Below are 26,303 nucleotides of genomic sequence, written 5' to 3' on the forward strand. Positions count from 1 at the left end.
TGTGGTATTTAAAAATGTGAGCAATTTAACCTCAGCTAGGTAGAGACTGAGGCCAAGAAAACCAACTTAGTTTTGGTGGTAAGAACTGTGTGCATCTGAAACATGAGTTCAAGAGCACAGACTCAACCGTGTAGATACGTTCTGACATTTAATGTGCTCCATTTGCATGTGCAAGTTTACTAAATACCTTCCTTCATTGTTCTTTTTGATTTAGAATTGTTTCCAACATTATATACAATATTTTTAAAATATGTTTTATTTAAAGTGTTGCTATTACATTTGGCACTTTCTGTATAAGCTTGATTAATTAAAAATGAGCAAAATTTATACAGGAGGAAATGATTAGCAGATATAAAATAAAGATAAAAATCAGGTCATCTCAGACAGTTCTGTACTGCTGTTATTATCAAGCACTAAAATCTTTCATGACCACAAAATTAGCATTACTTTATAGAAAGTTTCAAGGATCCCTTCCCAGTGTCTTAATGCATCCCAACCCTAACCCTAACCCCACACCCAGCTCTTATTTCTTAGCCCTTATCCCTTTACCGTTTCATCTTCCCTAGCCTTTGGAAGCACTGCTCTGCAAGTGCAGTGGTTGTATTGATCTAATTGGAGAGGCTAAGCCATGACTAATGGACCATATGTTTGGATTATATTTACCTTAAAAATTAGAGTGTTTATACACGCTTCAGTATTAGGTAATTAGCATTTAAATAATTAAAAAATTAGCATTTTTTCAATGCTCTGACAGAATACTTGACAGAAGCAACTTGGGTCCCTTTTGTCTTACAGTTGTAGGGTATATATAGTCTCCCCTTGTGGAAAGCCTTGGCAGCAGGAGAGTGAGACAGGTTGCCACACTATCTGATTCAGGAAGCAGAGAGAAATAAGTGCTGGTGTTACTTTACTTTTATTCAGCCACATGCCTCAACATTTGGAATAGTGTTGTTTATAATCCAGGTGGAACTGCCCTCTTCAGTTAAACCTTTCTGAATTCCCCTACGAGACAAACCCAAAGGAATGTTGTCATACCATTTCAAATTGAGTCAAGTTGACAGCTAACATGCTAACCATTATAGCTTGTAAAACACTACCAGTTTCTAGAGTGGTAGTACCTCTTCAGAATGTTAGGTTATTTTATAGTATGTCTTCTGTGGGGAGCATACAGTAGAAAATTGAACCACATAGAGTTTATAAATACTGCTATATGATAGTATTAAAGGTGTTTATTAGAACAGACTATTGATACATGCTGATTTTCCTACTTTAGAATCTTAAAAGTAACACAGAAGTTTAATGTCACTTAATTTTTCTGAAATATAAAAGTGTAGAAGTTTTTTTAAAAGTGTCTTGTGAAATTTGGAGTAAGTTGGTCTCCCAGTGGAGACTGGCTCTGTTTCCAGTGTGGCCTTGAACACACAGAGATCCTGCCTGCTAAGTGATAGGATTAAGGGCATGTGCTGCCACTGCCTGACATTCTAAGTAGAGAGAGGAAGGAGAAAGACAGCAGAGAGATGCTTCCAGCTGCCAGAAGAAGCAAGATGTAAAGTACTGGTAAGGCACAAGCAACGTGGAAGAGTGTAGATTTATAGAAATGGGTTAATATAAGATGTAAGAGCTAGCTAGCGAGAAGCCTGAGCCATTAGGCCATATCATTGTAAATAATATAAGCCTCTGTGTATTTATTTGGGTCCAAGCGGCTACGGGACCTGCAGGTGAGAGAGATTTGTCCTGACCATGGGCCAGGTGGGACACAGGAAAACTTACAGCTACACAGAGGTAGGCGGATCTCTATGAGTTTGAGGGCAGCCTGCTCTACACAGCTAGTTCCAGCATAGGCAAGCCTACACAGAAACCCTGTCTTGAAAACCAAAATCAAAACAAAAGGAGCGTATCTTTCCAACTCATAAGATCTACACATAAAGCAAAGATTTTAGCTTAAAATATTAACATTTCAAAAAGTATTTGAAAATATATTTTCCTTGTTTCATCATATTGTGTACTTTTTCTCTACTCTTTCAAAGGTTTGTCCCATCAGATGAAAAGAAGAAACAAGGTTGTCAACGAGAAAATGAAACACTAATACAGAGAAGAAAAGATCAGATGCAACCAGGGGGCACAGCCATTAGTGTCACAGTACCTTACAGAGTAGTAGACCAGCCCCTGAAACTTATGCCTCAAGATTGGTAAGGTTCTTTCTCCCTCCCCCACTCTTTCTCCCTTCTCCCCCATTCTCTCTGCATTAATGTTTTGTTTGCATTTAAAGTTTTTTTTTTAAATATTTTGTGTGTATGAGTATGCCATGGTATGATTGCAGAAGTCAGAGGACAACTTGCAGGAGTTGATTTTTCTCCTCTACCGTGTGTGTCCTGGATCAAACCCAGGTTGTCAGGTTTGGTAGCAAGCGCATTTACCTGCTGAGCTATCTTGCCTGACCATTTTTTAAATGATATAAATAGGTATCGTACTTTATAACAGGTTCTAAATAGAAATTATCTTAGAAAATTTATTAATCCATATAGGAAGATCTATATAATAATACTGACATTCTAGTAATATCTTACTCTCACAACTATTATATGGTGTAAGTTACATCTAATTTATTTAGTAGTATGCTGTACTTTTGAAGATGTTTTTGAAAGTTTGGGGTATATATTCCACAGAAGGAAATATTTTTATTTATGATTTAATTTTAGCCTCAGAAACTTTGAGAAGAGTAGGAATTTTCAGGTTGCTGTTTTTCTGAGTGACTTTGCTAGCTGTCATTGTGTGTGTGTGTGCGTGTGTGTGTGTGTGTGTGTGTGTGTGTGTGTGTGTCTGTCTGTCTGTCTGTCTGTCTGTCTGTTGAAGAATGGCCTCACTCTAGTTTGAGCTGGAGCTCACAGCACTCCTTTTGCTTTAGCCTCCTGAAAACTGATTATTGGCATTAATTCCGTACCTGGCTTACTGTAGGTCTTGAACAGAGTAACTGCTTAATTGTTTTGTTAGGTATATAGAGTTGTTATCTAAGGCAGGGATTATTATTGTCTGGTATGAAGATCCCTAGGCATTCTGTAGACCTTTTAAAGGGCAGCCTATTTCTGTAGTAATATGCAAGTGATTATATATCTCTTGATATATCAGTCCTTAAATGGAACTTTTCTATCCAGTGCCTGAGATTAATAATTATACTCCTTCCTTCTTCTCTCCCCTGTCCCGCCCTCTCTCTCTTTGCCTTCTGTTTAGTGGACTGTTCTTTAATATAGCCTTATATTTGTCTCCTCATCTGAAAATGGGGTACAGTAGTATTCACCTCACTAGAGTGTTTTGAAAATGAAATGTATTAACATGTTTAATTTATAGTGTGCTTAAAACACTGTCACTTAGTAAATACTTAAGTTAATGTTATTCATGGTAAGTAACCATCATTATTTTGTTCCTGACTCTTGTATACTTAAACTGCTTATGGCAGTACTTTATAGAATTTTTAACTGAATATTGTGCAAAATAATGAAATGTGAAGACCTAGAAAGAGATTTGTTTTTTCTTGGAAAATTAGTTTGTATAGCTGAAAAAAAAAACAAGTTTCTTTAAAAACCAAAATAAAATAGTTGTCTAAAGCTTGATAAATTAGAAAAGTTGAGGTGATCTTATACTCAGATTTCTTCCTAAAGAACCATAAGATTTGAAAGTAAGTCTTTGAAAGTTTCACAAAATGGCTGGGGAATTCCTATAATTTAGTGTTTTAATTAAATTTAAATATTTAATATTTATTTGAATTTCCAATAACTTCCATTTAAAACCAATTTGTTCAATTAATAAATCAGCTACTGATCTGTATTCCAGTCTGTAAGTCTTTACTTAAGGGAAGAAAAAAGGATTGCAAAGATGACCTCAAACTTGTTTGCAACCATGTCCAGAAGACTTAGGTAGGGGCTAGGGTCATTAAGGTTTAATATCCTACCAACATAGTAAAATGTCAACTATGTTTGTCTCACCAAGAGGACTGCTGGGAAGACTGTCACATGAATAATTAGGAAACTTCTTTTTAAGGATTTGCAGTAGTTAAAGCTCAAGTTTGAGGTATTCTTCTCTCTCCCACTTCCTCCTTTCTGCTTGTAGGGATCGGGTTGTAGCTGTTTTTGTTCAAGGTCCTGCTTGGCAGTTCAAAGGTTGGCCATGGCTTCTACCTGATGGATCACCAGTTGACATATTTGCTAAAAGTAAGATTCTCTCTCCATATGTTTACTGCTTATTCAGTATAGAACTAGTTTTTAAGAGAAAGAGCACATGTAAGTCACCCTGTATATTAATGTATGAAAGGATTACCATTGAGTAACATACAATACTAACCTTTAACCACCTGTGAGGTATTTTTTAAGCCTTTTGTACATTAATATTTTCTATGTGGTTGTATATAGAAAATATGAGTGTTACCTATATGTTACATTGCCAAATATTTTAGGTTTCTTACGTTATTAATAATTCAGTATGCCTATACATATTTATTAAGATTGATAACTAGCTATATATAATATACATTGTATAAATTGATTTCTACCCATATTTCTCTACCTGCATATATCAAGCAATAACTAAGTTTTGTATAGGTTGACTTTTGCTGTATAGCAGCACTAACTTGAAATGTCCAGGACATCTATCAGCTACCTCCTCTGGGATGGTTATTGTATGACTGGCCATTCTTCTTCATTCAGTTCTCTTAGCTCAAGTGTTCTTTCTTTGGAGAATCCTTACTAGTGTTTGTTTCTTGGCAACTTGTGATTTTTCTATCTTTATTGGAAGAGAATGCAGGTAGCACAGAAGGAGCAGCCCTTTTCTGCTTTATTCATTCATTCCACCTTTGTATTTTCAACAAAAGAGTGCCAGATACATGGAGACTTTCTATAACTGTCCTAAGAGTGAATGACTTCATATCATAAAAATCTCTCTTGTTGAATAATACATTGGTGGAAATTGACACAGTAGATTATTTAGTCTGTTAGGTGGAAGGGATAGTCCAACTATTTCTTAGTTGGCCGACCCAATTAAAATATTAATGTTATTGAAAATAATTAAAAATTATTCTCATAATCAGTGACAACTTATTATGAATATAAATTATACTTTTATTCAGCCCAGATATTTTAGCAACCCATTTTTGTTGGTAACACCATTCTGTCCTAAAATTAAAGTTTTATTAATTTGTTTTTATTTTATCTCAATCTGCTTTTAAAGACAAATTACAATATTGCTGTTATTATGATAGCTCTTTATTCCATTTCTGAGGAATGCATAGAGTTGGTGCATAGAAAGTTAAAATAATGGAGAGAATGGAAATGTGTTAATGAATGCAAGTACCTGTTTCTTTCTTTCTTTAAATCTTGCCTTGGCTATTATTGAAAAGTGATTAGGTTATCTTCAAGATAAAAAGACCAAATTTTATTAGGAATATAATAAGTTTATTACAATCATTGAGATTATTATTCTTCCAAGGTAAATAAGGATGTTGAGAATTTAGCAATAATCAATAAGTTTATTCCACATACTATTCTTTCTCTTCACTGTTCCTTTCATACTGGCTCCTTTCTGGCAGTGGTTAGAAATGTTCTCCTTCTATATTTAAATGAATCCCAAAACCAAACCATGAACCTGATCTCCTACCCTCTTTTTTGTAACTACTTTGTGAAACAATTATCTCCACAAACTTGGCGCTCAGTTCTCAAGCCACTATACCTTGGCTCTTTCACTAAAATTGATTTTCTACACCTCCTAGTATTAGATAGTTTTGGCCTTCTATCAGAATTTTACTGTGTTGACTGATTTCTTACTTTCTAAAATGCTTGTGTCCATGTACTGGGCTTCATTTGAGCTCAAGGAGTTTTGGTGTTATTTCTTGGTAGTCCTTTCTGACTGCCAGCTGTACATTTTAAATTATTGTTCCTCTTTAAATTCTGAATACCCTCTTAAGGAAATCTTACATTTTCAGTTTTTTGTTTTGTTTTGTTTTTTGAGATAGGGTTTCTCTGTGTAATAGCTTTGGCTGTCCTGGAACTCATTCTGTAGACCAAGTTGGCCTCAAACTCATGTAGATCCGCCTGCCTCTGCCTCCTTAGTACTGGCACTAAAGGCATGTGCCACACTGTCCAATTCACATTTCCAGTTTTTTTCTCTCCCCACTTTATAAAAATTATGTCTCTTATATTTCAACATTGTAGGACTGTGTTGTATGTCTTACTACCCAATAAATACTTGGTAATGTTCTGTTGGAATATGACAATCCATTCCAATTGACTCCAATTAATTGACATAGTCTCTTCACCTTTTTTATCCCTAGCTTAGTTTTTTCTGTGATTTGCCTAAACCAGAAACTTTGGACTATATTGTCTTTTAGCTCTTAGTGCTTGTTCTAGTTTCATTGGTGTTCCTATAATAAAATACCTTGACAGAAAGCAGCTTAGGTAAAACAATATGTGTATGTCAGCTTATAATTTCTTAAGTTACAGTTCATCATTGTGAGGAGGTCAAGGCAGAACCTTTATTTAGCTAGCCATATCACATCACAAGTCAAGAGCAGAGAGAAATGAATACATTCTTGCTCGCTTGCTTGCTTACTTGTGCTCCCAACAGATTTCTCTGTTCTTATACAGTTTAGGACCTGTGGTGCTGCCCATAGTGGACTGACTCGTTCCATGTCAGTTAACGTAGGAAGGTCCACCATAGACGTGCTTAGAGGCCAAACCAGTGTAGAAAATTCCTCATTCAGACTCTCTACTACTGAGGTGATTCTAGTTTGTTTCAAGTTGATAAATTAACCATCACAGTGCTTTTCTCGGCTTTTACAGTCCCACCCTTTTCCACGTCATAATGCATATAGCAGAGAATTTAATTACTTATATAGCATAAGAGAAACCTGGGAGTTTGGGCAGTATTTTCATGAACTATAAGTAAAAAAGTAACATAATATTGCATAATTATGATACAGTCAAATTTAGCAAAGATATTAGATACCAAATTATATAGTTTCCAAATAAAATCCTTTCAAAAGTATAATAAATTTTAATTTGTAGCTTAATATTTTGTTTGAGTAGCTGAGTAGTTATATACATTTATTGTTGAAAACGGTTTTTTTCCCCCTCACTATTGGAATCTTTGGATTGAATCCTTGACTTTTGTATGCTAAGGCAAGCATTGAATCTTCAGCTCTCAAGATTTTTAAAAAAGATTATTTTTTCTTATGTATATTTGTGTTTGTCTGCATTTGTGTATGTGCACCATATATGTCCTTTCTGCCATGGAGGCCAGAAGAAGGCATTGGCTTCCCTACAGCTGGAGTTTACAGGTGTTTATGAGTTGCCATGTGGGTACTGACTGGGAATGGAACCCAGGTCCTCTGGGAGAGCAGCAATCACCATGACATCTCTCCAGCCCCATTCCCCAAAGACTTTTTAATGATAGTTTCTTCAAATTCTTGCTGGTTACTATTACAATTTTTTAAATCTCTACTATCTATCTTCTCTATCATGGCATGCCATTAGTGTATCTGTTTTTTCAAAAGGATACCTTTTTGTTCCTTGCTGAAAATTTTTGCAGTTTATGAATTTTGCCTAAAGATGTATGTTACTCTGAGGCATATGATTTTTATTTGCGTTCATTGTGTCACTATGTAATTTCTTTTGTTTTTACTTGAAGAACCTTAGAAAACTTTGTTTTTTCTGAGTCACATACATTTTATGGTAATATGCTGGCATGTTTGGTTTGCATTATTGATACCTGCAATAAAGATATTTTGTCTGTTGCAGGACAGCCAGGGCTACACAAAGAAACCCTGTCCCCAAAACCAAAATAAATAAAATGATTTTTTTTTGTCTTTTATCTGATAAGGGAAACCTTATTTTCTTAGTATGCTACCAACTTTAGTTTAAAAAGTCTAGATCAAAAGTAAATAACAGTAAAAATTATTAATTATTAAGGAAATTACAGGCTTTAACAATTCATAAGAAGCGTTTTATTTTTTATTTTTTAAATACTTCTATGTCCACCATTGAGAGATACCAGGGCAGAAACTGAGCTGGACCAGAGGCAGGAACCATGAAGGGAAGCTTGTTGGCTTGCTTTTTGTGGCTTGCTTAGCCTGCCTAGGCATGGCATTGTCATACTGGACTGGGTCCTCCCACATAAGTCACTAATCAAGAAGATGCTCCCACAGTCCTGGTTCCAGGCCAGTCGGATGGATTTTTCTCACTTGAGGTTCCTTGAGTTTCTGTCATGTTGACAAAACTCTGCCAGCACTGAGTCCTGTTGGCTCTCACTCCCTAGTAACTTCACAGGTATTTGTCGTCCTGGCTCTGTCTCTTCTACTTAACTGAATAATTCCTTTCCTTTATCTAGTAAATAGTTTATAATGATTTCCATATCACTTGAATTCTAGACTGATACGGCCTTCCAAGACCAATATCACTCTGAATGTTTATGATCTTAATCCTTTGTCCTTTCTCTTTGTTACTCTACATATTCCATTTCTTTGACATTTTCATTTCTAAGACTAAACCATTTCTTCTTTGAGTATTATCTTGATCATCATGTCACTTTGTTCATTGCTTGTTTTTCTTTAAGTTTTAAATGAAACATTATTGCCTATGTAGTCTTTTCCTGAATTTATGTCTTGTGAAAAGGTACTTTTTTTATGTCTCTGTGATCTTGTATTGCCCTTTCTATACTGTATTTGAGTTGTCTTTCTCTTAACTACCCTTCACTGAATTAAGAATTTTATCTTACCTTATTTGTTATTTCAATTACCAGTTGCTAACTTGTATCAACCCTCACTGTTGACTTTGAGTGTTTCTGATGGTACCGTAGAACAGCTGTTTCACAGGTCACTGGATATAATGTTAATATAGCTTTAGTTGATAGTAGAAAGATTGGAATTTTTGTTTGTTTTGGTATTTGTGTGTATGTATACTTCTTTCTAGAAAGTGTTTCCATAATTTTGGCTACAGTTTTTAATAAGAATGCTGTTTTCTTTCTTCCTGTTCCTGATGTAGTTAAAGCCTTCCATCTCAAGTATGATGAAGTTCGTCTAGATCCAAATGTTCAAAAATGGGATGTAACAGTGTTAGAACTCAGCTATCATAAGCGTCATTTGGATAGACCAGTTTTCTTACGTTTCTGGGAAACATTGGATAGGTAATTATGGTCTTAAAATAAACTCATACATACTTTATTTTAGCAATTTTTTAAAATCAGAATTTAAAATCTTTAAAGTTATAAGCTATATTTTGTAATTCCTTGCTTTGATTATCATCTGATTTGATGCCAACATAATAATTGATGATTGAGAAATACTTTGATTTATTGACTGAATATGTAAATGTAGAGTTTAGAGTCTATTAGAAGGCATGTTAAACTCTGTTGTGAGAAGACAAAGATTTTGTGATCTTGCTCTCATGAACTGGGAAACCTTCTGCACTTCATTTTCTCTCTGCTTAGGGGCCTGCTGTCAGGTGACCCTTGGGCTTTACCCTGAACGCTTGTGACAGGAATTTAATTCTTCATTTATTACTAGGATAGAGTTAAGTCTTTTAAAATAGCAGCTGTTCTGTAATTTACAAATACAAGAACAACAGATTATCATAACTAATACTATGGACTCAGTTGCTATTTGTTGTGTTCCCTGAAAACTGTATCTTGTTTGGTATCTCTCACTGGATTGTGCCAGTTTTCTGAAAGTCATGAGGTAACTCTATGCCTGTAACTGATAGTGTGTAAAGATAAACGTACTTCCAGTAAGCTCTTAGGTTATAGAATTTAATGAAAAAAAAATTTTTTTTCTTACTATTTTTCAGAAGCTGCAAAATCCAGTTTCTAGTTGCTTAGTAACAGTATTTTGTCCCTTAGTGATTTTGTAATAAAGAAGTCACCCCTTTTTACATGTTAAAATTTTGAAATTTGTATTGTCATCATAACCCATTACTCTCTTTTTTTCCCCAGATACATGGTAAAGCATAAATCCCACTTGAGATTCTGAATCATTTGATTCCTCCATTTCTGAAAACTTGGTTTAAGAAGCATGGATATAGCTTCATCTACAGACTGAAACCCAAGCTTTATGAATTCATCAAGAACTTGCAAATGAAGAAGGCCACAGAGCAGTCTTTTATAAGACCTTGTTTGATGCTGTGTGCTTCAAAGGGGCATTGCCTCCCATCCATACAAGCAAACTTTTTTGGCTTACAACTATTTTTTTAATATTAGCCTTCTAGTCTGTAATGGAAATTGTATATTTTGATAGAAGCTTTTTCTCTATTGGTTAAATTAGCATTACTTAAAAATTTGTTTCTTTAGAAATAAATACAGGTTATAAATGTGTGTATATTTAGAAGTTATTAGGCTCTCTAAGCCATCTTGCTTCTGATTTTTCATTGCTCTATGATTCCTTTTACTGGAAAATACTGTCATGAATGGTTTTAAATTTTAGACTCTAGAACTTCAAAACCCCATCAAAGGGAAGTAACTATTAAATCAGTTGAAAGTTGGCCTGTGTGTATACTATGTCTATACTAACTCATGTTTAAAAAGGAATAATGAAAAATCAAGAACAAGTCTTCAGTTTCGGTTGAACTCAGCCTTTTCAAGATTTCTTTTGTAAATGAATACATTTAATGAATGTACACTCTCTTTGTTGACTTTGATGATTTTAAACTTAAAGTGATATATTTCTATCTGGGATATGTTTCCACTAGAAAAGAAATCTCAAGAAACAAAGATTACAGTATAGTAGGCTGTAGTGACTCTTACTTAGAAAGCTAAAGTATGATTTGGGAGACTGAGTACGTATCAGCCTAGTTACAGTGTAACTTGAACTTCTTTTAAGTTTGATTTTGATTCTTATATGCTATAGGATTTTGAGTCTTCTATTTGTACACATGTCAACTTGGGACTTCTTATCTTCCATTATCCCTAAATATTGATAAATTCCCAGGCACCAAAGAACACATTTGCTTACGTGTCTGAACAGAAACAAGATAAAAACACTGGTATTTTTATGTGTGTGTTCAATGTGGTATAAAATATAAAACCTATATTTTAACTTAGTAAAATATTTTACTATTTCTCTACTTTAGACAGAGTGTTGCATCCAAGCTGCAATGAATGACCGTACTCCTTGAGTCCTGGTTTTACCTTTTACTATTTAAAAGGAATGTTTATTCCTTGAAACCATTTTCTGCCATTAGAGCTCTTGTTGACCATCCCACCTTGTATCTTGTTTTCTTCAGTGGCTATCTCTTAGGTTATCAAATTGGGGGGCTTGGGGGGTGCAGTAAAAACATTTAGCTCTTTTTTCTATTCTGGTGAGGATACTTAGCCTCTTTAGAATTTAATGCTATCATAAAGATGAGAAAAAAAGTATTAATTTATTTTATTAACTTACTACAAAAATCAATTGTCAGTAAAAATGGAAAAGATATTTATTCAGATGGAGTTCAGTGGGCTCTCCAGAAGAGAAGCAGCTAATGTTTCAAATGACTTTAGTACATTTTTAATTTTAGTAGGTGTTGCCCACAATTTCCTATTCTCCTGCATCCTCTTCTTTATGGCAAAAGAAAACTCACTTTGTTCAGAGAATTTCTCAGCATACAAATCTATTCTTAAATTATGTATTGAATAAACTTTCTCCACAATGAAATAGTCAGTGAGTCAAACCTGTAATACTTTAATGTAAAATTACTTGTTAGGACTACTGCAAAGTGGACATGAACTACTACCTTTCCATAAAGATGTTTGATATTTATTCTTACTATCTGAAATTTACTTGATAACAGAGTATGGTTAAAATTAATATCTACTTTGAACGTGGTTTATTTTTCTATTTTAAATTTGCTTTGTGTTTAGTCAAAGGTTTCTGGGTATACTTGTAACTTAGTAAATCTAGAACTATGCTTTACGTGTATCTTGAAATCAGATTCTTTGTGTGCACTGGGGTTTCTTGGTTTATTTTTAAGATTTAAAAAAGAAAACTGAGGTGGAAACGTAATGAGTTTCCTGCTAGCAGTTTGGTGGACACATGTCATTTACTTGTTCTTTTCCCATCCCTGCTGACCTCCCTGTTCCTCTTGCCTCCATTTCCCTTTTTGCTTTCCTGTCACATATATTCTATTTCTTTCTCTTTTTCTTCCTCACTCTCTCCTAAGAACTCTTCTGCCTTCTGTGTCATAGTTTCCTTTCTTTAATTACTTACACATAAACATGCACAAACATTTTAGATTTTTTTTTAACCTCAACATTTTGGTCCCCTACGTAAGTTTATGAAATTTTATAGTGATTAAGAATAAAAATAAAGGGAAAAAGCAAATTATAAAAATCCACTATGCTCAGCCAATCATTCATTATTATCCTGTGACTCAGTTCTGCAGCAGCACCTAACAGTGCCTTGCACATGTAGGCATTCAGTAGTTATTTATATGTGTAAATGGATGATGTATTTTCAGCATAAGTGATTCAGTCTTTAAAATAGTTTTGACCTTATTTGGTCTTAGAATTTGAGAATAAAGAAATATAAGCAATGAGAAGAAATAAGTAGATAGTTTAATGAAAATGAGTACACACTAGTAAGTTCAGTTTCCCTATAAGTTGCTAACTGGAGGTATTCTTGCCAGCTTTACTTGTAAAGGAAGGTTCTCTATTATCTGGAGTCTTCTAAGTAACAGTAAAAAAAAATGTAGTTTTTAATCAGAAGCTCACCATTTGAAGAGATTTGAAAAATAATATCTGAATCCTTACTCTTAAATTTTCTTGGATAAACCCAGTTGTCACTAAATTTCAAAAGTTTTCCAGATAATTTGTGTGTGTGTGTGTGTGTGTGTGTGTGTGTGTGTGTGTGAGAGAGAGAGAGAGAGAGGGGGGGGAGGGGCGGGGGGTGTGAGACTCACTCATTTAAAGTATTATTGGAAGTGATACCAGTATTGAGTGTTGTATTTCCTCCCTCCTTTTTTTCTCTTCATCTGTGTATGTTGTGTGTGTGTGTGTGTGTGTGTGTGTGTGTGTGTGTGTGCGCGCGTGTGCATGTTTTGAGGCCACTCTTTGCACTAGACCATCTCTCATTGGTGATATTGGCCTATATCCCCAAATGACAAATTCAAATCTTATTTATTTAATATACAAGGAGTATTTTGCTGTTTAATATTTAAACAACATTTAATATATTTCATTATTAATTAGTATCATAGCTTATGGTTTGTTTGCTGTTTGCTTATTATTTTACTAAGTATTCTTTAGCAGCAGAAGAACAGCAGTTTATACAGGAAGAACTAATTCACGATGAGGAAATTCTCAAGTCTTTAAGTTCAAAGAACTACTAATTTCTTTGCTATGCAGAGTAAGATACAATTCAACTATGAAAAGAAAAGCATAGTTTGAGTTAGTCTACACAAAAAGGTAAAAGTTCTCACCTAAATGAAAATTTATCTAATAAATACTGAAGGAACATTTCCTAAATAAAAATTTCTGTGACTTCTTAACACAAAGTGATGACAGTGGTTTTTTTTTTGTTTTGTTTTATTTTGTTTTTTGGAAAGTGGGAAGAGATTATTTATTGCACTGATGAGATATGCAAAATTATTTGACATTTTATAATATCTTACAGTATTATTAATACTGTAGTTACTGAAGCTGGTCAGAATCATTTAGAAAGTGGCTTTAAATTTTGTGGGTTTTTGTTTGTTGTTGTTGTTGTTTGTTGGCTTAAGGATAAACCCAGAGCTATCTGCATTTTAAGCAAGCACTTCTACCACTGAGTTACACTCCAAACCATAAATTGTGAAATTGGTTAAATGCAAAAGTATAACTAAACCACAAAAGTTTTATTTTTAGTCCCCCACTCCAGGGAAATTTATTAAAGCATGTGTGTGAATGTCCATACATGCATACACAGATAAGTCAAAAGATTTGTTATTCTGTCTAATTTAAATTTATGTAGAATGTTGAGAAAATTATAAAAGTATAGAAATTTCTTTTTAACTGAAAAGCTGGTGTCTGCTGTTTTTCCAATAAATGAAATTTTAATTTAATTGCATTCACTTTGAAATTACTGGACTGAATTTTCATTATCCATTGGGCTTAATTTTCATATGGTGATTTTCATTAATTTATAGTAAAATGGAAAATTGGTTAACTTTGACTTGGATAATTTAAATAGATCCTTTTCTTTTTTTTGACATTCCTGGCCATGTTTAGAAGTATGTATTGTCCCTAACATAGTTTCTGCAATAACATGTTGGCAGAACAGCTGAGGAGAAATTGAAAATGTACACTAAATGTATAAAGAAGTTTTTTTAGTAAGTACACATAAATTAATAATGCTTTCAGGTCACTGATGTGTTTGGGATTGTGTATTATTTTAGGAACTGTTCATAAGAGTATCTTGGAAGTTATAAATGGCCATATACTGAAATGCAGTAAGCATTTTTTATATGAATAAAGTTTGTGAACTACAACCAGATTTGTGCCAAAATTTAAAAGATGAGATTATAGTATGTCAAAATTAAGCAAATGGTCTTTCCAAGTATTTTGTGTGCTGTTGCTTTTTGTTTCTATGCAAACAAACATTAGTAAAGCTACTTAACCTCCTACTTTGGTTATAGTTCTTAATAGGTGACTTAGTCCCTACCATAGTAGTGACCACTCACTGGTTGCTTAATCATCAACTAGTGGTGTTTGTGAAGCAAAGTATTTCCTGAATAGAGCTTCATTAGAAGCCTGTTACCTGATGAAATATTCTCCTTATTCCATTTTTATAGCTTTAAATTGTGGGCTTTATTTTACATACAACATTTTGCTGTTAAAAATCTTGAGTGCATATCTACCTTTCCTTAATTCCCAAAAAAGGCCACAAACAAACAAACAAAACAACAAAGGAAGTGTGTATGTATATGTATGTATACACACACACACACACACACACACACACACACACTCTCACACACTCACTCACTCACTCCATGCCTACCAAGAAGGCAGAAAGTATTGTTGAGTTTGGCATGTTATCTTTATGTAAAATGATTCATGAGATTTGTCAGGCATAGTATTTCTCTTCAGGAAATAAATAAGTTTATTCTTTGGAATTAATGAGTTAAATCCAGTTAGTCTTTTTTTCTCAGTTAATAAGTTAAATCATTTCTAGAATTAGACTTCTTTGTAAAGTCAGCAGGCTTAATGACCTACTGAACTTTACAGTTGAAGTATGTCAAATTTCTTGTTATTGTAATAGTAAAGTATATCCCAATATTTTACATATAAATATCCTGATTTTAACATTTTATAAAATTGAAAACCACATTCCCATATAGTCAGATACACTCAAATCATTAACAACATTATCATATTGGCAATGCTAGTAATATTATGGGAATCTGATGTGACAGTTTTTTAATGAAGGAAATGGGCCATATCCAAATTTAATTTTCATTCTGTTCACAAGTGCTCAAAAAATATGAACTTTATTCTTCTGTTCCCTTCAATCATCTGCTCTTAGATCTATGTCTGTGAACTAAAACAGAAAGTGAATGTGCTGTTAGGTTTTTTTTTTTTTTAAGACTCAGATGTGCATGTTAATAGCACGTTGCCAGGTAAGCTTTTTTCTTTCTCATTTTCTAAAATAAGTTCCTTTTTTGTTTAATTGCATAGTGATTGGCATTTAGTGTGAGTTGGGAGACTTTATAGCTGTTTTTAAAAATAACCATAGAAAACCTAATCAGGTAGCTCTATAGTCTGTCTAGTAGTTACCTGTATTTATAGTTTATATTTCATCCTTATCCAAAGAAAACTGAACTAATGTAAATAGAGCCGAGGTCACACTGAAGCTGAAGACATCTGAGAGATTCCTTTACTACATTTTGATAATTTTATTGGACTCTGCTTCCTTTGTCAACAAATTTCTAGGAGAGAACACACCAGGTCATTCACTGGTAAAACAAGGTCATGTATTCTTAGAGAACTGCTTTTCTAGAGTTAACAGTGTTAAGACTAAATGTGATGGCAGCATCTGTTTTTCCTTTTTAAATTGGCTGATAATATAAACGTTCTTTGAAATGGAGCGGTTTGAAAGTTTTTATCAGTACTCTGCAATCACTGAAAGATATAAAAGTGAGCCTCATCATGGCTCATTAAGTTGTTTTAGCACAATTTAGCATCATTAGTATTTATGGTGGTTTCCACTGTAAAACAGTTTAGAAATGTTTTGTTTTCTTAGGTAATGTATTTTTATTTTGTAATGAATAACACATTACAGAAACAAATGTAGAGCCATGGATAAAATAATTGAGCTTTAAAGTAGTTTAAGGATAAAGCAAGTTGACATTGGACTTTGAAGAGAAAAATTATTTGAGAATCTTAAAAAGGAAATAAGCAGAATGGAATTTGGGAGTTAGGCAGATCTCTGATGTGATTTTTCTCCAGAAACATTTAACTGCTAACTGCAAGTGAAGTGTGGAGAACCCGTGCCACTTTATTTATTTGTTTGTCATTTTATTATTTATTCTTTCATTTATTCATTTATTTATTTATTTATTTATAATATTTTTGGTGGAAGTAGAAGCAGGCCAGGGAGTTGGAGACATTTGCTAGGTGATGGTGTTGACAGCAGGTGGAATCCAAGTTATACAAAGAATAAGTCATGGAGAAGAGCTGGTAGAGTTGAGAAGGTTCTTATACACTAAAAGCTTCACTCAATTTGAGCTTGAGAGATGAGAAGGGGAGATTCGGATGTGTAAATTCAAGAGGTCATTTTTTTAAAGCATCTCTTACAAAGACTAACTTGACGAGTTGTGAACTGACTTCTGGGTGCTAGAAAAAAGACATCCCTGAATATACTGATGGTAGGAAAGGACTTTATATTATGGAGAATTTTTCTTTGACTTATCTGAGCTGCCCGTTTCCTCAATTTGTTCTAGACTTGAAATAAGACCTGTTAAGATGTTACCAACTTTCTTTTCCTACAATGAGGTTAGTTAAATGCTATTCTGAGTCTTAATCTTCCTGTGTCTCTTTCCTTGTTAGCATGAGGTAGTATGCCTTATGTTTTTGTTGGCTAATTTTTTTCTTCCAATCCTTCCTCACTTTCCTATCAATTCCTTGATTATGCAGCTGCAACCCAGTATTATTCCATTGTCTTCATCCAGAAGTGACCTTATCTTTTCTTGATAGAGGGAACAGAAGCCATGAACTTCATAATACTGTATGGCTTAAGCCTTGAATATGCATTTGAGCATCTTTTCTTCCTGTCAGTCTAGTGTCCTCTTGCTCATTAGTGACTTGTATTTCTCTACAACTTCTCTGTTGCAGGATTTGCCATACTATTCTCTCTCTTGTATATTCATCTTGTCACCCTGTAGTTAGATCTTTCAGGACATGTTGGTTATCTTTTGTCTTAAATACCAGTGGTGGTCTGGGAGAAAAGGCTTGTACTTGTAACTCACTTCCCTTTTTCTCTTCCTGTGATCTTTCTTAATCACTACATAAGTGGCTGTGGCATTAAGATTAGTGTTTACAGTCTGTTTTATTTACCAGAATATAGAGTGGACTCTAAACTCTTGAGCCTTTCTTTCAAAGATCATGGAATTAGAGAAAAAGTGGTATTGTTCACATTTGTGCTGCCAAGGACATTACCTTCAAGTGTTCTTTCTGGGTCTCATGGTGAGCTCAGTTTCATTCAGCTTGGAAAGGGCAAGTCTTTAGTGGGGAAAATAGAGATTTCCTTATGTTTGAGTTGACAACTTGCTGATTAATAAGCCAACCCACAGAAATAGAGGTAATTGAGTTCCATCAGCCCTCAGAATAGAGGTAATTGAGTTCATGATCATTGCTGATTAGAATATTTCATAGTATGATTTGTGCCAAAGTGGGGACCAGTAGACAAAGGAAAGTATACAAGTGATAGGAAATATCCTCTATAGCGAGAACACTCAGGAGTAATGAAAAGGCCCTGTTGGTTAGATGAAGGACAATTTGAATTTTCAAATGTTATCTGAGACAATTTATAGACTATACTTTTTATAAAGCAAAATAAAACCACAAAAATAGTAGCAAAGAAAAGAGTGGCCAAAATTGTTACCAGATTAATAATTTACTAAGAAGGCAAAACTCGAAAGATATGAAGGTCATAACCTCCAAGAAACAAATAGAAAATATTGAGTGTGGCTAAGAATAGCCATTAAAAGCAAGTTGTGTTGGGCACAACTTGTAAATACTAGAGAAAAATTCCAGTAGTTGAAAGAATTTTGATTCCAGGCAACACTGGGAGAAAATATAGTTCTATTTCATTTGGATATTTTTTTATTGTTTGATTTGTGCCAGTGAAAAGTACTGTGTTAATGAACAAAAACAAAGTGGCAGAGTTTAACTATTTTACAGCACAAAGAATCAAACCCAGGGCCTTGTACACTCTAGCAAGTGTTTTGCCACTGAGCTACATCTTTGGCCCAAATTACCATTTTATATGGATGGCCAGAAGCAAATAAAATGACATTTGTGCAGTAGGTGAAGCAGTTAGCTTTGTGACTATATAGGAAGAAAGCACTCAAAGTAGGAAGAGTTAGGGTCATAGTTACTGTTTAGAGAACTGACAAGGAGGCCACTGGGCTAATGAGGTAGCGGATGCAGTAGGAAACAAGCTTCTGTGATGTCTCATGGAACAAGGAAGACCATTGGCTGGGACTTTTCTTGGTTTAGTGCAGAAGCTGTTACAGAGTTTTTGAGAGGAATGATAATGACTCAAAGTGATTGAAGAGTCACTGGCTGGTTAAAGAATAGACCATGTTTAGTTAAAAAGGGAAAACCCAGGAAGACCAGATCTTTAATTACTGCAGTAATTTAGACAGGTAATAAAGGCTTAGGCTCCCATGATACTGGTGGAAAAGTGATAAATGGTCAGGTTTTGGAGCTAATTTCAAAGTACAGAGATTGGGTGTATTGTGAGACAATAGAGTCAGCAACATTCCAACATTTTTTTTCTTGAGAATTGAAAAAGTATTCCTGCGGCTAGAGTGAACAAGACTGTTATAAGTATGGAATTTGGGAATGGTAGCAGCTGAGAGGATCAGTTTACTTTTGAAATATTTGAAATACCCATTTACTGTGTGAAAAGGGTCTTTGAGTTTTAGGCTAAAGAGGAATGTGCAAAGGAAGAAGAAAAGCCCACTTCTAGACTTAAGACTGTAACCAAGTCTCTTCAGATAAGATTATCTTGTCAGAAGGTTACTCTCCAATGTGTAGGCAATGCCCAGTTGTAGCTTTATCTGAGGAACATATATCCCTAAAACTTTTAAAATATCAAATTAATCAAAATGAATATCCTATGGTAGAGTAACTGAGAATTTGTAGTATGAATGTGATGTGTTCAAGTCAATATGCCCTACTCTATGGAAAATGTAACACTGTCATACTGAGTTGTTTTAGCAAAATCCAGAAGTAGGAATGAAGAGAGTAAACATATTCTAGCTTTTGTAGACCCTGAGAACAAAGGCTTGGCTTCTTGGAAGATTAACGTTTATTTTAGCACCTAATCCAAGTTAGTGTTTTTTAAGAAAAAGCTTTCTAAAGCTTACAGAAGCACTTTGGAATACTAAAAAAAATAATTTGTATTGATGTTTTGGAGATTTTAAAGTAGGTCTAGAAGTTATATCCAAGTTGTTACATTGTGAAGCTTGAAATTTTTGCTAGGGAATAAGCTAGGTTTTCAGCCACAAAAGCACAAGCCCAAAGTATTTCAGGAAGCCTTTTCAAAATATTCTTCTGGTAGCACTTGTTTTCTAAAAAAATATTGGACTTTTTGGTTACCTGTTTTCAGAACTTTTAACCTTGTAATTTAGCAAAGAGCAAATTTAGGAGAAAGTTCAGTCGTGTCATTTTCTTGAATTACTATGGCTGTTTGTCATTTCCCCTTCTGATCCTCTTGTGCTACTTTACTGTTTTGTGAGATGTCTGTAAATTATTGGTAAATGAGGGAGTCAGGGCACCACTGTCAGGGCTTGTTCTTAATTCACTTTGTATCCAGATCAAGTAACAGCATCTGTATCAATATATCTGTTATTTATTAATAAACCTTAATTTAAATACAAATACTCATTGTCCCTCCTACCCAGTACTTCAGTGAATCATCTTGCATGCTCCCTGAAGTATGTTGCTCAGATTTAGAGACCTGTAACACTGTATTGGTTACTTGTCAATGTGACAAAATATCTGATATGAAATAAAAAGGAATTATTTGAGTTCACCATTTCGGAGGGATCATTCCATGATACATGATACTTGTCTCATGTGCATGTGCTGAAGGAGCACTTGATGGAGCCCACTCTTCATGTCTGCAGGACAAGAGGCACAACAGAGGAGGAGGCTGACACTGCAGCAGCTTTTCCTTTTTCTTCTGTTATTTTATATTCGATGGTGCCACCCACCTTCGGGGTGGGTCTTCCTCTTCAGTAGTCGGCTCTGCAATTGCTCTTTAATTCTAAGTTCATAATTCTTAGTACAGTTGGCAATGAAGAGTATCACAACCACTAAATAACAGTACAGTTATGTTTGTCAGAAACATTAACTTGTAGTGATAGGGTGGTTGTGTTATTGTTAAAATTCATATTCTTTAGTACCTATCCTAAACTTTTAACTGGCTACATACTCCTTTCCATTATGGCTTTGTGAGCACTATGTAAGCATTTTAGATGGGTACAATTGTTTGCTGTTATGTCACTGGTACAATGACATCCCTATATGTGCTATATCCATGTATGAAATACATGGAGCTGTATATATGAATATATCATGGATAAATGCCTGAAAGTGGCATCACAGGGTCAGAGGTCATTTTTTTAAAATGTTTTACTTTAGAATATAGTTGTGGTGGGTAAAGCCTGTAGTCCCAGAACTCAGGAGGCTGAAATGGAAGGACCACCAGGAATATAGGGCTAGCTTGGGCTATGGTATATGATATAAAACACTGTCTTGAAGGAAGGAATGATGAAAAAATCCTAGATGCATATGTAGGTAAAATCACATAATTTCAGATCTGTCTAGTTTTCTATGCCACCACACCCCCTTTGAGTACTGAGATAACAAGTGTGCACCACTACACCTTTTTTGTTGGATTTTTTTTTTTTTTAGTCTGTGTCCTCATTTTGAGTGTGTATAGTTCTGTGTAGTTTTATCTTCCATCATGAGTAGATTTATGTCAGTATCACAGTCAGGATATAGAAATATTACATCAACACAGCAGTCCTTTGTGCTACCTCTGTTACTAATTAATACTGTTCCAACACCTACGGTCATCTAATCTGATTCATAATTTTGTCATTTTTGAAACTATTCAATGACAGTCTGTATCAGTTAGACACCATGCCTGTTAGATGACCTCTTTCCTGCCCCTACCCCCTATAATCTGGAAATTCACCAACTTCTGTACCAATAGTTTTCCTTAATTTCTGAGTGCATTTAATGGTATGAATGTGACACAGTATGTTCAAATGTTCAACCTATTGAAGTACATGAGCTGTTTCTGTTTGGGGGAAAGTAGAGCTCATAGAACAATCATCAGCACAAGAATGTGTGGACATAATTTTTACTTTTTTAGGCCCTTGAGTGCAGTTTCTGAATGGTAAGATAGCTGTATAAGTATTTTTTAAAGCTGTGAAGCTAGTTTGCAAAGTGACTAGACCTCTAAATCCTCACTATTTCTCTTTGAGGGGTAGACTATTTCCAGTTTCTTGCCAGTCTTTGTTATTGTCATGAATAATTTTTTTTGATGTTTTAGTAGATGCAAATTGTGGTTGACCATATCTTTAGGAACTTTTTTTTTAATCTGTATATTCTTTTTGTCAACATGTCTGCTCATGTCTTCTCTCTATTTTTACCTTGACTTTTTTCAGCCCCAGAGTTCTGAGAATTCTTTGTTTAAACACCACTGTCTGTGCATGCCTTTCCCTTCCCGTCATGGTTTAGGTAATCCACATAGCTCAAATTTCAGTTAATATGGCGGATTAGTTGTGCTTGCATAAAGTACAAACCTTGTTGCTAGCTCTCCAGTCCATGGAGTTCAATGTAAGCACAGCTGGGTGGGTGTCATTGTCAGTGACCAGTTGCTTCTTTCAAAACTTTTGGTGAATGCTATAGACCTTCTATTAAGGTAGAAATCAAAGTGCATGTTCTGTAGCCTCTGAGTCTTGGGCAATAAATCCCGATGACACTTTATAAAAACAAATCACTTAAAAATGGAATTGCCCAACAAAGATGAAAGTACAGCACATAAATGTAATTTATAAGGTGAAATAAAATTTTAATGAGGCACAAATGGGATTCTGTAGTCAATAGTTGATAAGAATGTTAACACTGGGGCATTTAGGTGAGTAGCTATGCAGCTAGTGGGATTTGATGGTCATAAACCTCTTGACATAGCTGGGGAAAAGGTCTTTAATAAAGCAACCCAGAGACATCTCACAATATTAAAATGCAACATAAAATGTTAGAAGCTGATCCAACTTAGACGACAGTATGAACACTCAGGGTGACCATTTAGGAAAGACATGGTCTCTGTCTTGTAGATTATGTTGTGATAAGGCACTGTTCTCAAAGTTTCTAATGTCAAAGTACACTGTGCTAAATAAATGTTAGTTTTAGTACTTTTTAAATTTGTGTATGCGCATAAATGTACTATATATATGTACACATATATAAAACAGGAAGCTTTGACAAGTCAACAATTGTTGACAAAGTCAACAATTACAAAACTTTCTGCTGTTAGGTTGTTCTGTTGTTAGGTTGTTTTGTGTAGTTTCAGCTTAAATGTTTATTTTATGGTCCCTGACTAGTGTGCAGATCAAGTATTGCTTATGTTTTGTACACGTCCATCCTTTGTCACACTTGCAGTTTACACATATTTTTGCAATGCTATATAGCTTGACTTTTTGTTTGTATTGTTGCTATTTTTAAATTTCTAAAATTTTCATACAAAATGGGTTTTATTTGTGACATTTTTATACACAGATGTCATTGTACTTGGCTCATGTTCACTCTTCTATTAATCTCTCCGTTTTCTTCCTCTGGTCCTCTTCTAAATAGTACACTTTCTGCTTTCATGACGGATGGATGGATAGGTAGGTAGAAGACTATGTAGGTAAGCAAGTATATTGATTGATTGTATGTATGATTTTGTTACCTTAAGACGGTGTTTCTCAACCTTCCTAATGCTGTGACCCTTTATTATGGTGGTGACCCCCCAACCATTAAAATTATTATTTTTTTGCTCCTTCATAACTGTAATTTTGCTACTGCTAAGAATCATAATGTAAATGCTTTTGTGATGGTCTTAGGCGACCCCTGTGCAAGGGTCAGTCAGCCTCAAAGGAGTCATGACTCACATGTTGAGAACCACTGCCTTAAGACATCTTTGTTATACAAAGTCCAGCTTCTGTGGGGACACACACACAGCTAGATTCTGTTTTTGACAGCAAACATGCTATGCTATACTTTACAGATTGTTTATTCAACTTAACATGATAATATGTATAGCTTGTTTTTCCTTCATTTAAAAAGCAAAAGTTTTCATTTTATTTAAGTCTAATTTTTTTATTTTGTTTTTCTTCTATATAGATTGTCCTTTCTAAAGATTTTTCTTACCTAGTTTTGGATCTTCAAGGTTTTCTCTTAAAATACTCTTGTGTTCTACATTTAAATCTACAATTCATTTTTATTTATTTATTTTTTATTTTTATTTAATTTTTAAAATTCATTTTATATTTATTTTTTTATGTAACTTGTGAGGTTCTTTTTTCTTTTCTTTTTTTGGCCTTTAAATGTCCAATTGCTTTAATAGCATTTGTTAAAAGGCTAAGCTTTTCTGTATGCACAGTCCTTTCTTTGTACTTTTATTAAAAATCAGCTATGTATCTATTTGTGGGTCTACTATTCAATTTTTTTGATTGATTTTGTGTCTTTATCCCTCCACCTACAATTGCCTTGATTAGTTCCATGGTAACATATACTGTTGGGTTGAATGTTTCCTCCTATTGTATTTTTCAAATTTAGATTGTCTAGTTAATTCCTTTGCCATTCCACATAAAATTGGGTGGCATGTGGTAGCAAATTCTTATAACCCTACTACCCAGGAGGCTGAGGCAAGATTATCAGTTCAATGCCGGCATGGGCTACATACTAAGACCCTGTCTCAAAACACAAGTGGTTGGGGAGATGATTCTTTTGGTAAGAGCACTTGTGTAAGCATTAGGGCCTAAGTTTCAATGCTCAGAGCCCACATAAGCTGCTGGTAGTCTCATGCTTACCTGTCACTCAGTGCAATGGAGAGGGGAAAAAGGATCCCTGGGGTTTACTGGCTGCTAACCTTGCTCCTGGTTCAGTGAGAGACCTTATCTCAAGAAAATAAAGTGGTAAGCAATAGGACAGGGCACCTCACAAACTCTAGCCTATGCATGTATACACCTGGGAGCTCCTGCACACACACTTGTGCATACACATCTACTCCCAACCCCCTAAATGTGTTCATATTTGTAAAAAATATACTGAAGTTATTATAGAAATTGTGAGACACATACAAATAAATTTGAGAATTGACATCTTTACTATGTTGAATCTTCTAATCCATGAATATAGTACATAACTTCTCTTAATTTGGATTCCTTTCTTCAGTATTTTATGCTTTGTAGATTTATAACAGTATATTTTCTTTGCACAATTGTAAATTATACTATTAATTTCAATCTATATATTTACTGCCTGTATATGTAGAAATATAGTCAATGTTTTCATCCTGTAAAATTGCAACATCCTGTGTTGATGTCTTAGTATTTTCTGTGTAGTTCATCGTCTTCTGCTGTCATGCCAGGCTTTATTTTCTTTTTAATGTATCTGCTTATTTTTTTTTTGCCTTGCTGGTTAAAATTTCCATTATGTTGAACTAGCAATAACCCTCTCCCACCGCTTTTTAATCTATATCTCTACTAGGAATTGCAAGTAAAAGATCCAAAGGCTCAGGGAAGTTACATGTCTACAAATTGAACCAGCTGAAATAATAAGAATTGACAGGGCTGGAGAGAAAACTCAATGGTTAAGAACACATAGCTGCCAATTCAATGGACCCAAGTTTGATTTCCAGCACCCACCTCAGGCATATCACACCTACCTGTAACTCCAGCCCCAGAGGATCTGGTCCCCTTCTCTGATCTCCAATGATACCCACACACATGTAGCATATATATGTACACACACATACACATAAGTAAAATTTTTTTAAGTCAACAGAAACGGATATGTACTATATACTTCCTAAAGGTGACAAATATAAATGTTTAAAAAATACTATCCATCGGTTAGTCAAAGCATTTTTGTTTTTGAAATAAGATCTCTCTGTAGTAGTAAGGTTGGCTTCAAGGTTGAACTTGTGACCCTCCTATCTTATCCTTCTAATTGCTAGCATTATGGGATATGCCACCAAAAGGTATCTTAAAGCAGAATTTGATTGAACATATCCATTTATATCTGGTTTTATAATAGATTGCATTCAATGAAAACTCCCAAGTCTAACAAGCTATGAAAACTAGGTTCTTTATGTCCCATTTATTTGGACGATCTGTGTAATGATTCTACTGTAAATGTACAGGATCTTCTTAAGGTGTCAGACATCTTAGGTGCTTTTTTCACTTCCCTACTTGGCAAAATGTCTTCTGCACAGTAGTATGTACTTATGTATACTTACTTATTAATTCTATTAGCCTTAAGAGATAGGAAAAGAGATAAGCAAAATATGGCACCAAAACTTCTGAATGGTCACACAGCTAAGAACAGCTAGTTTCCCATGCAGTGTGCACAGTATCATATCTGAGGGTCATTACACTACTGGTAATAATTATATTTCATTAATAGATGCCATTAGACTAGAGGGATTGCCATTCTATCTTGAAAAACATGAGAGCTTAACTTGACAAGTAACTTGTTCCACATCACCTTGCATTTTGGTGTCAGTAAAGGTGCCACCAAGTTATCTCTTCCTCTCAAAAAGAAGCCATGAATCTACCCAAATACTTATGTGCAAGTTCTTGATTAAGACACATCTTGGAAATGAATTTGATTAGAATTAGCTTAAGCTATCAAAGGGAGATATTTGCAGCTGATTTCTTCCGTTATACAAGTTTCAACATGTAAACTATGAGTTTACTAAAACTTCTTATAGGAACTCTTGTATAATAAAAATGGAAAACGTGTTCCCAAGTTAATGAACTAACTAGCCTGCTGAAGGATTTGAAGATAGTCTGTTATATTGGTTTGGGTGA

The 26,303-nt window shown here is 34.5% G+C and overlaps 1 protein-coding gene across 1 annotated transcript in view; it reads left to right on the top strand.

Moving 5' to 3' along the window:
• The window catches only part of Cdc73 (cell division cycle 73), a 105,906-nt gene extending 93,977 nt beyond the window's left edge, over positions 1-11,929 (top strand). The window contains exons 14-17 of the mRNA XM_059280130.1: positions 2,028-2,189; positions 4,105-4,205; positions 9,024-9,165; positions 9,970-11,929. Coding sequence (XP_059136113.1) covers positions 2,028-2,189; positions 4,105-4,205; positions 9,024-9,165; positions 9,970-10,006 — 442 coding nt within the window. The 3' untranslated portion in view covers positions 10,007-11,929. The remainder of the gene's footprint in view (positions 1-2,027; positions 2,190-4,104; positions 4,206-9,023; positions 9,166-9,969) is intronic.
• Positions 11,930-26,303: the final 14,374 nt, after the last annotated feature.

The sequence above is a fragment of the Peromyscus eremicus genome, chromosome 15 (genome assembly GCF_949786415.1).
Source record: "Peromyscus eremicus chromosome 15, PerEre_H2_v1, whole genome shotgun sequence".
NCBI classification, from domain to species: Eukaryota; Metazoa; Chordata; class Mammalia; order Rodentia; family Cricetidae; genus Peromyscus; species Peromyscus eremicus.